Source organism: Monodelphis domestica, chromosome 1 (genome assembly GCF_027887165.1).
Source record: "Monodelphis domestica isolate mMonDom1 chromosome 1, mMonDom1.pri, whole genome shotgun sequence".
Lineage (NCBI taxonomy): Eukaryota > Metazoa > Chordata > Mammalia > Didelphimorphia > Didelphidae > Monodelphis > Monodelphis domestica.
Window position 1 is genome coordinate 274,974,317 of NC_077227.1, and position 11,420 is coordinate 274,985,736.

The 11,420-nt window shown below is 37.0% G+C and overlaps 1 protein-coding gene across 6 annotated transcripts in view; it reads left to right on the plus strand.

Moving 5' to 3' along the window:
* The first annotated feature begins 7,649 nt into the window (after nt 1–7,649).
* Nucleotides 7,650–11,420, plus strand: part of PPP1R36 (protein phosphatase 1 regulatory subunit 36) — a 28,002-nt gene continuing 24,231 nt past the window's right edge. For 2 of the 6 annotated variants that reach the window (XM_007473017.3, XM_007473018.3), the window contains exons 1-3: nt 7,650–7,992; nt 8,772–8,836; nt 10,928–10,996. In XM_007473017.3, the coding sequence (XP_007473079.1) occupies nt 7,822–7,992; nt 8,772–8,836; nt 10,928–10,996 (305 nt within the window). In that variant the 5' untranslated portion in view covers nt 7,650–7,821. Of the gene's footprint in view, nt 8,397–8,771; nt 8,837–10,927; nt 10,997–11,420 lie in introns of all 6 variants that reach the window. The other 4 variants (XM_056810894.1, XM_007473019.3, XM_001377962.5 and 1 more) reach the window with 4 other exon arrangements.

Sequence of the window (11,420 nt, forward strand, 5' to 3'; positions counted from 1 at the left end):
TCTGCTTATTTTTTATGTACTAGTGTTTTTAAGATTCGATTCGTGGCTTTAAAAATAAGTTTAACAAATCTATGAGAACAATTTGCAATAATCTTAATGAGTGCTTAAATCATTAGATACTTAGTTGACAGATTGTCATTGTAAAAAGCAAAATTGGTCTCAAAATGACTGGTGCTTTCAAATATTTACTTGATTTTGCTGTCTTATAAACCACAAATCTAATAGAAGTTTTTTGGTTACTCTTAAAGACATCAAAACTTGATATTGTAGGGATAGACAGATAGAAGATAGGATAAAGAGAACTGAACTTTAAATAAATGTGTCTATGTATGTAACTTGGAGTTGCATTGTAAAGTCTGACAATCTGCATAGCTGATAGACTAAGTTCTCCAAAGAGAAGACTGGGGAAATGTCCTCAGTATATAAATCTAGAGGGGGCTTTTGGATGCTCTCTTAAGAACTAATAATACATAAGAGTAAAATAAGCACACTGCCTTTGGAAGGGAATAGAAACCAGTAGCAGAAACAAATTATTTCTTTAATGTGTGAATACACAAAACTTGGACCAGCACACTTATCTGAACTGGCAGTAATGGATTAAAACCATGACTTCTAACATTCAAGTATACCAAATTTAGTAAAAATCTGGGAAGGATGAGGAAAAAGAGGGGAAGGAAGTTGACTTCTCCTGTATAGGAATTCCTGACCTTTTTGTGGCAGATTTCATAGAGATCATAAATCTAGAGTTAGAAGTGATGCTAATCCATCTAGTCCAATCTCACTATAGTCAGGAAACTGAGGTCCAGTGGAGTAATGACTTGTCCAAGTCCAATGACTTGTTAAAATGTTGGAGGGCTATCTATTTACTACAACTCTTAAAATAGGGTAGAGTAAAAACTATATGCTCTATTATAAATCATGCATAATTAAAGTGATATCCTTATAAAATTAAGAGATCTCTATTCCCTTTTAGCACCAACAAGACTACATAATTTGTTATTTAAAACTACATATATCATTTTTATGTTTAATGTTTCTCTAAGGACGACAGAAGTCCTTAAAACGTACACAGGAAACTGGTTCAAGAAGCCCAGAATTATAGAGGTAAGATCACTATAACTTTTCCAAAATTTAATAACATTCAACACTTGGGCTTTATAGGCTATTCTTTCATATGGGAGAGGGAGGGGATTGGGAAGCTATTTGCTGCTACATAAAATTACATTTAAGTTTCTCAGGCATTTGACTTTCTCCTTAAAAGAGGAAAAACAATATTGAGAAATCAAAGCTGTGTCAGGGGAAATGGTTAACCCAATCTTTTCTTCCTAATTTTTAGACAGACTTTTTTTGTTTTCAATATGAGTTAGCTTCAGAAGGAATATGTAAATCTGATGTTCCTTTAAAGTCCATCATCATAGTCAGTAGAAATTAAAGAGTCTTAGAAGTACTATAGTCCACAGATGAGGAAACTGATGATATCCAAAAGGCAAATCACTTTTTGATTTGCCCAACAACACAACACTACTGTCAGAGTTGGAACCCTAGACCTCAGTCTCTAGAGTTCAAGTGTACTTTCCCCTCAACTCTCTCATGTTACATGTTAAATGATAGAACAAGGGATAGCATCTATCCAGTTTTAAAATCAGCACAGGAACACAAGGTTTTTGTCAGTGACCATATATCTTATCTATTCTTTATATATTTTAAGATTCCTTAAAAAAATTTAATTTTGGTGAAATGCAAATAATTGATGTCATTTCTCTTCAGAAAAACTCTTAAGACATCTGAAAATCATTACTCCATTTAGGAGAGCTAGTGTCAATTCAGTGGAATGACTTCATATGTGAGAAAGGCATTTGAATGATTAGATAGCACCATATAAAAAATCCCCAAAACTGCCCAGAAGCTAAATGAGCTGGGTGAATAGTGATCTTCCTAAAGGGAAAAAAAATACAGAATTCTTGTTGTTATTGATGTAATCATAGGTCTTCTTTTTAAAAAAAAAGTGTTTGCATTTTAGGCTCTTTTTTTTTTGGTGTTTTATGTTCACTTTTTATTCAGTCTATTTAAAAACTTAGTGTAGTATTCAGTATAAGGATGGTTGTCTTAAATCTTATCTAAAGGCATTTATCTTAATACTTTATATAAAGGTTTTTATACTGAAGGGCCAAAAGAATCTTAAGGCAAGTTATCAAGGATACTAGTATTCTTACATTCTACAACTTTAAAAAAGATCTGTAAAATGTGCCTCTTGTTCTATTTCTGCTTTAACCTGAGTTTGAGTTTTAGCCAGGACATTTGTTAAACTCTGATTATGAGTAAATTCTTTAGACCTATTTCCTCACCTATAAAATGGGATTACTAATACTTGTGATACTAATCTTGGAGAGTTCTGGAAAAAAAATAACATCTATACATCTTACGACACTATATAAGTTGGAACTGATATCATTTGTATTTTGCCAAACAGATTTAGGGATATTAATTTAGAGTTTTGAGAACATCTTGAAGATATATGATATAAGGTGAAAAGCTAAGACACAAACTTAAAGAAAAAGCTGGTTTCTTGCAGCTATTTAACCTGAAAATTAAATGCAATGAACACAGGGCAGTGATGGTGAACCTATGGCACTGGTGCCACAGATGGCATGCAGAGCACTCTCTGTGGGCACTCATGCTCCCCCCCACCATTTCATTACTAGAAAGGCAGAGGGACTTGAGCAGAGCTCCTCCCCTCCCCCTGTCCACTGTACCTGATGGTGTCTTTTCACATCCCCTGCCCCTTTGCCTAGCACCCCAATGGGAGCACATTCTCCCTCCCCTTTATAGGGTAAAGGAAGGGCAGGGTGAGTCTGGCACTCTGTCTGGGGGGTGGGGTGACACTCTCTCTAAAAGATTCACCATCACTGCAGTAGGGAGCAGCTAACTTCCCTTTTGTTTTCCACGGGGGATATTTCCACTAAGTAAATTACTAAGGAAAGTCACCAAAATAACCCGTTTCCATCACAAAGTTTGTAATGGCAAACCAAAGTTTTCCCTAGCCTTAATCTTAGTAGTTTTGAGAGGCAGTGAAAGTATACCAAGGGGAAGGCAGTTCACATTTCTAATCCTTTTGCAAAGGCTCACAACAGCCCTGTGAGCATATATTCCTATTGTGCGGAGGATGAAAAGGGTGAAATAACTTGCCCAGGGTCATGTAACTAGTAGGTATCAGAGCTAGCATTTGAAGCCAGAGCTCCTAAATCCATCACTCTAAACTATGCCATATTGCCTCCCATATATTAAAATACAGTCTCAGTGATATATTTCTCTGTGGCGGGGATGGGGGAAATAATCCAAAACTAGAAGGATAGACAATTATGTTTAAGAAAGGTTGGTGCAAGTATCCTATAGAATGATCAAGGGAAACTAAAGATTATGAAATGAGCATATTGAAATACCCTATACTTAGTACCACAGACCACATGCAAACTGTCTTCACTTTGTGTAGCTCCCTATTAGCTTATGGTAAAAGATTTGTCTTAGAACATTATACTTTTAATGTATATTTTTCTAAGGGTAGTGATGATCTTTTATACTCTTTAAGATTTTGGCTGAAGATGAAGATCTCCGAGAACAACAAATTTGGGCCCAGCAACGTTTTCTCTTATTTCATGATACATATATAGGTATTGCATAAAGAAGGTCATAGTAGCTGTGGAGTCAAAATAGTATTCACAAATTTTAACTTCTATAAAGGAGTAAACGGTCCCAATGAATGGATTAGGGATACCAATCATATAATTTTAAATTTGGGTCATTGGTAGCTTGAGAAATTGGGAAAGTTATCTTGATCATAGATTGATGTTCTGTGGCTTTTTCCAGTGCAAGTCCTATAAACTGTTTATCTGTTCTAAAATTGTGATTTTGTAAGTATTCTGATACTTACCATCAACCTCTTGAGAAACAAATTGGAGCTGAATTCAGTGATCCTATATTAGCAGTTCTAAATTTTTTAGTCAGCATATATATATTTAATAGCATGAAAAGCTACTAAGGATGACCCTCAGTCTCCCTGATCTTTGATTTCTTCATGTACTGTATTGGATGAAAGGTTAGTCCTCTCTCTTCAAAGCTCTAAATGATATACTTCTGGTTTAGGTTGGGCAACAGTAACATTACAAACACATATTTGCTTTCCCTGTAATCATCTTGCTAATGTGGGTGGAATATTTTAAAGGGCTATACTCAGAACCACTTCAATTGAATAAAGAATCATTTCTTAGGGAAAAAAAACAAAACATGGAAATAAGGCTAAATCTTTTCAGACTCTGGCCTTTATCTTTGCAAGGTAAAGTTTGGTAATTTGGAAAATTTGTGGAAATCTAAGTTATACATTCTATATATGTATTTGTTGTGCTGGCTTTTTGCAGATAGCAGATAAAGTTCTTGACCATATAACACCCACCCATTCACCCCTAATAGGGACTAGGTTTTCCAACCCTGGAGAATTGATTTTACAGGGTAACTAAAAGTAAAACTTCCTTGAATTTAGCATTGTTGTTGTTTAGTTGAATCCAACTCTTTGTGACCCTGTGGGCTGTAGCACACTAATATTGTTCATGGGGTTTTCTTGGCAAAGACACTGGAATGGTTTGCCATTTCCTTCTTCAGAATTTGGCATTACTTTTAACATGTTAAAAAGAAGTATAATTTTAAGTGAACTAATAATTATTCTCAGTATATGCAGAGAATTCTAAAATTACAAAAGTTAACTGCATGTATTTAAGACCATGATATATAAATGTATGTATAATTTATGCATAAAACAGGATAAATTCAAATTCTATTCCTAACAATGAAGCTGGGGAAGTTACTATTAAGATATTCCTGGAAAAATCAATGCTTTACATTATATTTAGATCATCCACAAGAAGTCTTGCTAATTTAGAGCATTAATAGGTATGTTATGGTAAGGACAGGTAGAACAGTGGGTAAGGTTACTGGATTGGAAGTCAGGAAGATCAGAGTTCAAATCCCATCTCAGATATTAGCTGTGTGACTAAATAAGCAAGCCACTCTAACTCAATTTTCTCATCTGTAAAGAGGGAATGACAGCAGAAACCTCCCAATTTTCTTTTGAGGATAAAATGAGATTGCCTCTAACTTCTTAATAATGGTCTTGTTTTTTCTCCTAACACACTTTAAGAAAACTCAAACTGTAAAAAAAAAAATATTTTAATAAAGATTCTGCTTTATTAAATCATTGTCCTTTATACTCACCCCAGTCCTAGGTGTTGTGGGGATAAACCAGTGTAAGAAATAGCAAGTTCCTTTAGAGTATTTAAAATCCTTGAACTTACACAAATTTTACTTGTACTTTTACTCAAGAATACATCTGTTGTGCCAAGTTACAAGTAAATATGGCATTGGAGATGCTTAGTCTTTATATAGCTATTGATTTATTTGTATCTACCCAAATTTCCTCATCACCGGCTGCAGAAGCATGGGACAGGTTTTTGTGAAAGATGTTAAAAATACATCCTGAAAGTAAGAGGTCACCTGAATTGAGATTATGAAGATGCTGAATATTTGTTTACCTATAAGTAGTGAGGTCTTTCTGCTTTGATAGATGTCTTAATTCACCCCATGATCTCCTTAACCATTGGTCAGTCTGCCCTAAACAGCTCCTGGATAAACTACTTCCTCAAAATTCATCTCTAAAACAAAAGGCACTAATTCAATAATGAATTGGATGAATTTCCTGTAGCCTCTAGGGAAGACTCAGTACCTTTCCCCATTTAGTTAGAGAGCCTCAAAAAGGGGTAGGCTTTAGACAGAGGGGTTTATCCAGGAGTAAAAAATCAAAGTTAACCTAGTACAGTACAGGGAATACTTTTGTATATTAGTGATCAGACTATCTCTCGTTCTACCTACCTTGTGCTTTTTCCATGACTAATTTGCTCCAGAAAGTCTGTATGAATACTTATGTACACACACAACCTGGCTAGGTAATGGTGGGAGGAGCAGAGCATGCAACTAACATATATGGATTTCTATTTATCTTGATTTACAATTCAAAATTAATCTTCCTAACTGTAAACCAACTCCCAGAAGTTTGAAAGGGATTTTTGTACATTAAAAAAATTAATATGGGAAGTAAGGAAAATAGTATGTCTAACCTAGGGACAAAGGAATGAGCAGTGCTGAGTCTCCCATTCAAATCCTGCCTTTGTGTAACCTTGAGCAAGCCCCTTAATCTATTTAGGCCTCTGTTTACTCCTGTAAAATAAGAGTTTGGATCAGATGGTCTTTGAAGTCCTGTCTGGATCTACTTGTATAAGGATCCTTTGAACTAAAATTTGATTTAGAGCAGCTTAAGAGAAGACAGAAAATAATATTGATTTTCTGGATGGCAACAAGTGGAAATGTTAACAATCAAGCTGATTAAACTAATAATCATCTTAAACTTTCTCCAAACCATATATACATTAGAGAAATAGACATAATTCAAAAGTCAAGTCTAATGGGCTTTTATTAGATTTATAACAAGATCTTTTGCTGACAGCTAAAGGTGGGCCCTCCGAATAATTAAAAATTAGAAGTCGACACCTAATCAGAAAATGCATGGATAAATTCAGCTCTAAACCACCTTAGAATATCATCTCATGATATTTTGGTCTAGTGAAATAGAGTCCCAAAGCTAAGTCCTGTTCTATATAAAGTTAGAATGTCTGGTCTGAGACATAAATACCTATATCCCTTGGAATGTACCATTATCTGGAAAAAAGATTTAAGGGATTTTCTTTGTAGGGCTAGCGCAGCAATTATGTACGAATTCTAGTTCTCTATTTTTCCTAGACGCCAAAACGTAGAAAAGTAATGGAAATGTTTACATTTCAAGATGAAGACAGCCCTATAGGCAGCTGAACTCCAAAAAGGCTTCATTTGAAATCCTCTATGGTATATTGTCTCGTAGTTCTGTGCACTTAATCTGGTGGTTGTGGAGAAGGGGTTTAAAGGAGGGGAAGGACCTTTAAAAACACAGAATATGTTATTTACAAAGCACCAGCACACACTCCTTTTCAAACTTTATGACAACACCGCGAGCTGGGCGAGCTCTAAAGTGTTATCCCAGTTTTAGAGATGGGCAAACTACCATCTCCGGGAGGTGAGTAAAGGACAGTGCCCGGCAGTAGCTGGTCGAGGTTGAAGATAGAATCTAGAGGAGGCATTCTCTGAACCAGCAGATCATGATGGTGCTCTCTGTGACGACTCGCCACCCCACGCCTACTATAAGCAACGGAGGCCAGAGCACCGTCCTGAGACATGGAGTTAGAGAGCGAGGACTCCGAAAGTTCTTTAGATAGTGATAAAGTGGCTTTTGCAGCGGTGGCTGCCAAGGCGGCGGCGGCAGTCGCCGCCATACCTATTTCCCGGCTGCGGCCTTGCATCCACCAGACATTCCGCCAGAAGAGCCAAAATATCGGCCATGGGCGGAAGTGCTGGTCGTTCAAGCACGCAGTGTTGGCGGCTACCAAAAGCCACAGCCATCACATCTTGGAAAGCTTCTTGCCCAGCCAGCACGTCCTGCCCCGACTGGTGCTGGACAGAAAAAAGAGTGAGCGCGGGGGGCGGAGACGTCCAGGCACGTCCCGAACATCCGAGTCCGGCTCGAGAAAGGGGCGGTTGAACGTTTTGAAGGCAAGTGCGATACCAATCCCCCGACCCCGGCTTTTCACTCCCTTTCCTAGTGCAGCAGCAAGGCAGTGAGAGGAGAAGGAAGAGGCGGAGGCAGAGGCAGAGGCAGAGGCAGAGGTAGAGGAACGCCCGCCCCTTCGGATGCCGGCGCCCCGGCCTCGCGCACTTTGCTGTGGAGCTGTCTGCAGAGATTCCCTCAGTTGCGAGGTAAAAAGTGTCAGCCTCGCCGCTGGGACTGCTGTGCGCCTCCACAGACGAAGCACCCGATTGGACGAGGGAGCCGCAAGGAGATCCGAGAGCGGATTGGCTACAGTAGGTGGAAGAGACTTTGCATTCGTCTGCTGCCCACAAGGGCGGGAGTTAGGGGCATGGGAGTTGGGCGGTGCCTTTACCTAAAAAATAGGGGTGGGGGCATTATGTCCCTTACGCATCTGATCCAGCGTCTGTTTCGTCATCTCGAGTTTGTGTGCTCAAAAGTTTTCTGTCTGGGAAACTCTTAAACCTTTGGAGGGCGACACCTCTGATTCAGTGCTGAGCCCTCAAGCAAAAACAAGATAACATTCGAAGGGATCAAATGTCTGTAAAATTGCATGGACTCTCTGGGAGCGAGCTTGAGTAGTACCCGCGACAGTGGGGTTTAGGATGGTTTCAGTTGCCTTAATCTTTTCATTCGGAGATATTCCAGGGTAATGACCTCGATCTACAGTGACGTCAGGGTAGGCTCTTCCTTTAAGGAAAATCTTATATCTGAGTAGAATGGCTACCAGGTCGTCCTTTTGACATTATTAAATAGATCCCAGAGTCCAAAAACAGTGGCAAATTGTGACCTTTAGGCTCTCCATAGAAAAGTATAGACATATCCCTTCCCCAAAACTCCAACCAGGGAAGTATTGAAAGCACAAGTTCAAAAAGGGAAGGGGGTGGGGTTGTACTTTTGTGGAAGCAAGTTGAATTAAGCTTCTTCCTAGATCTTCATTTAAGGAATCACCAGAGAAGAGTAAAGATGAAGATACTTGGGATTTCATCGAGACTTATACCGATAAGTGATACTTTTAATAATTCATTTTTTGCCACTGTCTTTTGCTTTTCAGCCTTCATCCCCACCCCTAGGGAGATGGTACTGGGATCATGAAACCAATACTCTTAAATTAAAAAGGTAAAAAAAAAGTGAAATACTCTTAATGTTCAAAAAAGCTAATTAGTTCTTACTGAAAATTTGTTGAAGTTGTCAAAAGAATGTCTAGAAATAGCTTTGTTTCCAGAATGTTAGTTACTTAATGTGTATACTTACATAGAATATTGAACTTTATAATTAATGACATAAGGGTTTTTTTCCCTCCAGATTGTCATTTACAGAATTAACAATATGATAATTTAGAGCAATAGGTTCTTCTTAGAAAGACTTTTACATCTTATAAAGTGCTTTTCTCAGAACAACCCTGTGAAATAGAATAAATATTATTTTGCCATTCTACAGATCATAAAATTGAGTCTCAAAGTTGAAGTGAGTTTCCCAGGGTAACTAGTAAGGGATGGAATAGGGACTCCTACCAAATCTGATTTTCAGCCCAGTGATCTTTCCTCTATACTCTTTCCACTGCTCAGATAGTTTAAATATTTTATATAATATCCATATCAAATAGCCTAAGTAGTTATTTGATTACTTTTCCTCTTCGTTAACTTCCCAAAAATATGGCATTGTATTTAGCTTAGCTTTTAATGAATAAATGTCTTCTATATATAAGGTCTCATATGTCAATATATAATAGTTTTTATAACGATCTTAGATAATATTTAAGAGATCTTTCATTGTAATAGGAAAACACAGCTTCATCTACCTTCTTCACAAATGAAGAATGTAGTTACAGATGATGAAAATAAACATTCATTGGCATATGATTTGTGTAACAAACTGATACCATTTAAAAGATTGGCATCATTTTTATTACAAACCAAACATTTGTGAATTTTAAACCTTAAAGAATAATTCTAGCAATTCATGAGCCTAAATCAATAGTTTTTTTGCTCATTCCCACATTATGTATCCCAGAAACTTCTATTTAGTAATTTATAAAATATCAGACCCTGTGTTTGTAATCACTAAGACCCCAAACTATCAGGGAAAAGGTTAAGAGAGTTGTAGGTTTTTGAACCAAATAGTCATGGTAATTAATACACATAGATAGAGAGGAAACAGTGGAGTGAGAAGTGAGTGAGAAGTGAGAAGTGAGAAGTGAGAAGTGAGAAGGCCTGGGTTTGAGGTACTCTTCTTTCCCCAACCCCTAACCACCACTTACTTGCCTTTGAAAATAGCCAATGAATAAATGACTATTTAACCAATGTGTGGCATCTGTCTCACAGGGTTGTTGTATCAACATATGTATTTAAAAAATCACTTTATAATCGAAAAAGACTAGAATTATTGGAGCAGCTAGATTCACAATGGATAGAGTAATGGGCCTGGAGTCAGGAAGCCCAGAGTTCAAATTCAGCCTCAGACAGTAAATCAGATATATGATTCCAGGCAAGTCACTTAACCCTGTTTGCCTCAGTTTCCTAATCTGTAAAATGAGCTGGACAAGGAAATAGCAAACTACTCCATTTTCTTTGCCAAGAAAAGGTGATTTAAAGGGATCATGAAGAGTCAAATATGACTGAAAATGCCAGGACAACAACAAATATAAAAAATTCTATGTTAATTTTTTTTCAATTTTCTGGAATTTTCCCATCCATGTCCTCTCTCTTCCCCCTTCCCCAAGACAGCAGGTAATAAATAGGTTGTACAGGTATTATCATACAAAAATATTTCCATATTCATCATGTTGTGAAAGAAAATACATATTGCTTGCACTAGAGAAAAATTAATGGAGGAAATAAAGTCAAGAATGCCTCAGTCTATATAGACAGACTAGGTCACCTCTTTCTATGGTGCTGGATATCCTTTTTTTTTGTCATGAATTGTCCAGATTGTCCTGGATCCTAACATTGCTGATAATCATACATTATTGATCATATAGTTCATAATTTTTGCTGTTACTGTGTACAACGTTCTCCTGGTTCTGCTCACTTCACTTTGCATCATTTTATATGTTCCAATTTTTTGGTGATTGTTTTGTTTCTCATTTCTTATGGTACAATAGTAAATAAATATAATTATTATTATGACATAGTAATAAGAAAAGGCTTGAGAATTTGTATGCTGATGAACGTTACTGACACATTAACCTAAACCTTCTTATACTTTAAGACTATCTCAGATTTCCCTGTGTGAGAATAAAATTGGACCACATCTTTCCTTTCACTTAAAAAAGCTTCAGTAAGTAAAACCATTTTTTATTTGCAATATCATCCAAATAGTTTGAAATACTGATTTAAAGATATTCCTAAGCCAATGTTTAACCTTCAAGCATTCTTTTAATTACCAAAATGAAAGGCATCCATTTCACCCCTTGAAAGGGTTTCAAGTAATGGTCAATGATACACTAGTACTAGAGTGAGGGGAAAAGTACCTTTGTAGCTTTTGTGCCACATGTAATGCTTGAATATTGATGGAATGGCAGATACTTTTTCTTTAAGTTCAAACATATCATGTCCCAGATGAAAACATAAGCATTGAGATATTCTGAATACCCCTCTTAACTTATAAACAAATAGGGCGCTGATCTGTGCCTGAGATACCGTGCACTTTGAAATCCTACCCAGGCCAACCCCCTGGCAAGGAGAGAAGGGGTAGGTTTTAT